Source organism: Geospiza fortis, unplaced genomic scaffold (genome assembly GCF_000277835.1).
Source record: "Geospiza fortis unplaced genomic scaffold, GeoFor_1.0 scaffold413, whole genome shotgun sequence".
NCBI lineage: Eukaryota > Metazoa > Chordata > Aves > Passeriformes > Thraupidae > Geospiza > Geospiza fortis.
In genome coordinates, this window is record NW_005054386.1 from 138,880 (window position 1) to 144,536 (window position 5,657).

Sequence of the window (5,657 nt, forward strand, 5' to 3'; positions counted from 1 at the left end):
CCCCCTCTTGGTGTCCCCCCCTTCCCCCGTGTGTCCTGCCCACTGTGTGTCCTCCTGCGTGCCCCCCTCCCTGTCCCGGCGCCGCCGGCCGGTTCCCCGAGCCCGGGGCCGGTTGGGTCCCCGCCGCTCCTCACCCCGGCGCTCTCCCCTGGCCAGGCCTTCACGGAGCTGCAGGCCAAGGTGATGGACACGCAGCAGAAGGTGAAACTGGCCGACCTGCAGATCGAGCAGCTCACCAAGACCAAGAAGCACGCGCACCTCACCGACACGGAGGTGATGATGCTGGTGGACGAGACCCGCATGTACGAGGGCGTGGGGCGGATGTGAGTATCGGCCGGGGCGGGGGACACTCCGGCTCTGGGCGCCGGGAGAGGGGCCCTGGATTCAGGAAGGACAGCGAGAGTCTGCAGTATGTCCGGGGAAGGATAACGCAGCTAGGGAAGGGTTTGGAGCACAAGGACTGTCTGAAGAAGCTGTGGCAGCTCAGCCTGGAGAAAAAGAGACTCGAGGGGAACCTTCTTGCTTTCTTCAACTTCCTGCCTGGAGAGTGGAGCGTAGTGGTGGTCAGCTCTTCTCCCAGACAGCAACTGATGAGAGGACATAGGCTTAAACTGCACCAGGGGAGGTTTAGGTAGGTCATTAGGAAGAATTTTTTCACAGAAAGGGTGATTAAATATTGGAAGGGGCTGCCCAGGGAGGTGGTGAAGTCACCATCCCTGGAGGTGTTTAAGGAAAGACTGGACATGGCACTTAATTCCATGATCTAGTTGACAAGGTGGTGTTGGGTCATAGGTTGCACTCAGTGACCTCAGAGGTGTTTTACCTCTGATTGATTCTGTGATTCTGAGATCCCTCTATGAAGCCTCCAGCCAGCTGCCCTGGGCAGGAGGCTCTCCCCTTCACAAAGGGCATGTTAGCTTTCTGTCAGCACATTCACTTGTTTCCTTTTTCTCATTATCTTCCATTTTTAACTTCAGCAATCTGCCTGCAAATGCAGCAAGGCTTATTCCTTTACCTCTTGGGGTTAGGTACTGGCTGCCTTGTTGAAGGGCTGTTACAAATGATATTGCCTTTGTGTGGTTTTGCTTGCTGGCTCAGCTCCTGGCCTCGATGCTGTCCTCTGGGACCTCTGGGGAGTTTGTAATTTCGACTAGCAGAGCAGTACTGTAATGCCAAATGACATTTGTGGGAAGGCCCTCACAGATCTGCCCAGCATCAGTCATTTCCAGTGTAGTTTATGTCAAACTCCTTGCAAACCCCCTGTGCATAGCTCCTGTGCTCAGGGCTTTGCTGGCACAGATGTTTTACAGAAATGTCCTTTGCAGTGTCATGCCAGGGAATGGATCTAATGTCATTGTTTGGGTTTTTTTCAAACCCTTGAAAGTGAACATAAAGCTTGTATGGGTAGTCCCAGTGCATTCTTAAAGATGTGTTTCTGTGTATTGGATGACTGTTAAAAGAAACACCTGAAGTGTTCTGATTAATTTCTGCAATGCTCTTTGCTGGGATTTCAGCAGCCTCTGATAGAAGACCCTATAAAGTGGTCTTTATACAGAGAGGTTTCACCATATAAAGTGGTTTCAAATCTGAAACACATGCTTGCTTGACAAATATCACATTAGATTTCTGCATTTCTGATTTGAGAAATAGGATTTTGTCTCATGTGAGTTGGGTAACAGTGATGACTGCCCAACTCGGGATGTGGTTTGTGAAATACTGTATCTGCTCGGACTGCTGCCAACAGGGGAGATTGTATCAACCTCTTCCCTGCCCTGTTTACCCCACCTTCTTCATGTCAAAGTGGCTGATCACAGGACCAAGCAGTGAGCCAGGTCAGCCTTCAAGTGCCCTCATCCCTCAGCCCACACAATCTCCAGACCAAGCTGTAGGGAGGTGGCAGGACTGGGAAGCCAGGAATGGTGTGTGCTTTGCATTTTGCAGAGAATTTCAGGGGAGTTGTACCCAGGCTAATGGAGCTGTTCAGAGTGGCAGGGTTCCCACTAAATAAACTTTTCCAAGTAGGTTAAATGTTTATGTTGGGTTTGGTGGGGATGCTGAGGACATTAAAAAGAGACAGAGTCTGGTCTCTTGCAAGAGGTGACTGATTGACCAGGGCAGGCTGTAGATGTAGCAAACACTTGTGTTTGAAGTAGTCATGAGATGTCTCAAAAGGCTTTTTTTTTTTTGTTTGGATTCTTCACAGAGCAGACAGATGAAGAGTAAAAGATAATTCTGGAGTCAACATGTTTCTCTAAAGCTTTTTCAGAATTTGAAAGTCTAGACTGCCTTTGGATGGGAGAAGTCCCTCAAGGTACTTCAGGAATGTGAGAGTCTTGGTCTTTATCATTAAATGATCCTGCCTCTGAATCGGGTGTGGGGAGCAGATGTTATTTCATCATGGTCTGAAGTGCATTTTCCTGCTTTCTGCTTCTGCCTCCTCCTTGGGAGTAAGGCACCTTCTTGATGTGCTAAAGCACTTACCCTTGCTGTGTGCAGGAGCCCCAGTCCTGTGGGGAGTCCTCTCTTCCTTCCCTTTCCATGAGCAGACAGGTGTGAGGCAGGACTGGCAGCTCCAGCTCCTCAGGGATGGCAGAGGCGCCAGCGGGAAAATATTTACATTGTGATATTGTTTAAAAACTGAACTCTTCATGGCCTTTGTTGTATTAGTGGCTATGCAAATACAGATTAAGGGAGTGCTCTTCTTCTGAATGCTACCCATTCATTCATTCTTTTTTTTTCCTTTTTTTTTTCCCTGCCTAAGCTTGACAGGGTGTTCCCGTGGGCTCTACCTGTCCGGGCTGTGGGGCTGAAGCTGCCCTGCCAATTGGCAGTGATGCACTGGTGTGATTTGTGTCACTTCCTAGTGGAGAGAGCTTGAACCAAGTACAAGAGGAACTTCTTGAAGCCCACTCCAGCCCTAGCAGAGAATTTATTGCTGGAATTTGGGCTTTTGGCAAAACAGGCTAAAGCAACTCTTGAGCAGGAGTTTAAATACAAGGGCAGTCTGGCATCTTGTGTTGCACTGGAGACCAAAGGAGGTGGTCACTGTGGTTCTTCTGGACATAGAAGCCATGTTCTGTGAAGTGGACTAGCAGATGTCCTGCGTGGACATGAGTTTGGCCACCAAAGGCGTATTTGTTCTGTCTTAATTTCATTTATGTAGTCCAGCATGGAAATACTGGAGCTCTAAAAGGTTTCAGTTACCCAGGAAGAGTGGAGGTTTGAGTCACTGTTAACTCTGATTATCAGGGTTCTTCTGCTTGAATAACTAAATTCTTGAAGTAAGCTTTGTGCTTCTATTCCTGTGCTTAACTTTTTTTCGTTTAAAGTTCCTTTTATTTTTTCCTCAGACCTATCTAAGCTGCTACTTAGAATCTGGCCTCTGATGGGGTTTCTGTGTTTTTCCTTCAGCTTGGGTGGATGGGCTGTATGCAAAGGGCCAGCACATACCCTTCTGTAGGACAAGATACTCCAGGTCTTCGTGGAATTTGAAGGCTTGAGAAACTGTGGTGACGTGCTGCATCCTGGGCGGAAGCCTGCCTGCTTTGGTACTTCCTTCTGCATTACTTGGAAAGCAGTTGTGTGGTTTTTATTTTCTGAACCCCTATCCTGAGTCTCCTTCCTTCCCAGAAAGCTTTTCCTTCACTGCTGATGAATGTGAAAGTTTCATTTGTTGTTCCTCACTTGAGTTTGATTTGTTTTTTTTTTTTGGGAGTATTGCAGTTTGTGTAACATGCCGAGGCCTTACCGGGCTCCACACGTGGGGCTCAATTTACTTTTGCTAAAGCTATTTTTGCTTTGACAGAAGAAATGTCAGTGCCACATAGTATGAGCTGATGAATTGCTGTGTACTGTACATATCTGTGAGGCTGGGATCTCATCTGGGTGGTGGCATCTTGCCAAATACATTTCAGTTCTGTTACTTCATACTCTTTTGAAGGGCCCGTTACGTAGCCTGAGACAGCTACCACTGTGCTGGACTTCTGCTCAAGCTATTTGTGAACTGATATCATCGTGTTGCTTTGAGAACTATGTTGAAAGTTTAAGCTTCAGAATTCTGTCTGAATATTTCAGACCTTTCCCTTTACATTCTTGTAGCCCATAACCTGGACAAGGTCCTTATTTACAGGAGAAAAATGTCTGGCACTTGGTGTGGGGCACAGTGAGGAGAGTGCTGCAGATTTTCATGCCGTGCCAAAATAGACAGTCAGTTTTGGTTTGATATTGCTTTATCATCAGTTTACTTGTACAGCTAATGGGAGAACACTTAAAAGAGAAAATATAAGTGAAAATCAAGCAAATACTGTAGCACAACTTTTGGCTCAAGATTTTCTGCAAGCATAATGTATTATCACAGCTGTCCCTATAAAATGACTTTGTACCATTACAGTATTTTATGAGACAGCTGTAATAACATGATTTTGAATTTTTAATTTTTTTTAAAAGAGTGGTTCAGATTTTTGGTGGCTGAACCATATGCATACGAAACCTGAGAGAGAATTAAGTGTTGTTGATGATTCCTTGGATTTAAATGCATTCTTGTTTTTACTATGATTCATGGTTTTGTTTGAAAATGAGACAGGATCATCAGTCTCTGTAAGCTCTTTCCTGAACCCTCAAAAGCAGCAGTCCCTGCTGCACGTCACTGGGTGAAGCTGCAGGAGCTGCATTTTCACTGTTTGTGTGTGTGTGAGCTGTTCGATTCTGCCAGCACTGAACACTGCAGCTGCCCTGTGCTTCCTGCTCACATGTCAAAAATCTCACAAAGAGCTGAAGGACACCCAAGGCTTAACCTTGATGGTTCAGCTACTAACTATAGGCTGGTGTGTGAAATCTGAGTGGCTTCTCCATGGGCTGGCTCTGTGGGGCAGGCTCGGTGCGGGCTGGGCGCTGGAGCCCGGCTGCCGAGGGGCTGACAGGTGCTGACACCAGTCCCAGGCAGCAGCTCTGGGTGTTGCTTTCTGGCCAGTTTGTGGTTTATAAACCTAAAGTTCCCCCATGTAGCCATTGGAAAAGGGAGGATTTATTTTCCACAGTAAGTCTGGTGTGTGGAGAAGTTCAATCAGGCACTGAGCTGTGAAGAAAACAAAATTTGTGTCCAGCTGCTTGACCACTGCTGCTGCACATTGAACGAGGTGTTGGGAGCTGGTACCTGAGGAATCAAAGGCTATATGGGCATAAGCCAAAAGGTTTTCCATCCTACAGTTGGTTTTTATTTCAGGTTTTTCCTGATTTTGAACTACTCACTTTTGTTGCAGCCTGAACAATGATCTTCACTGTGTTGTTAGGTGTGAGTGGGCCTAAAAGTTTGCAAGCTCTTTTTAGAGAAAGCAGAAATGTCATGGAAAGCAGAAATGAGAATGATGCATTCAGGGGTGATGCTGTAGTTTTGTAGTTTTCTGTGCTGCTGCCTGTGACTTGGTCTGTGAAGTAAGGGGCAGGAGCTTGTCATCCCCTTCCTGGTTAATTGGGAGGGTGAGAGGAGCAGAGCTGGTCCATGGACTGTGGTTACTGCTGACAGTAGTGAGATACTGGGAATCTGGACTCCTGGATTTGCTTCCAGCTCAGAAAGGGAGCTTGTTCTCTTGGGCACCGGCTCCTTTTCCAACTGACATCTCATTTCCAAACACATTCCTTCCTCACTGCCCTGCCCCCGC

At 47.1% G+C, this 5,657-nt stretch overlaps 1 protein-coding gene across 1 annotated transcript in view; it reads left to right on the top strand.

Annotated features, from left to right (window-relative positions):
• Positions 1-6: 6 nt before the first annotated feature.
• Positions 7-5,657, top strand: part of PFDN1 (prefoldin subunit 1) — a gene marked incomplete at its 5' end in the record, with an annotated part of 31,128 nt that continues 25,477 nt past the window's right edge. Inside the window, one exon of the mRNA XM_005425355.2 lies at positions 7-323. Coding sequence (XP_005425412.2) covers positions 7-323 — 317 coding nt within the window. The remainder of the gene's footprint in view (positions 324-5,657) is intronic.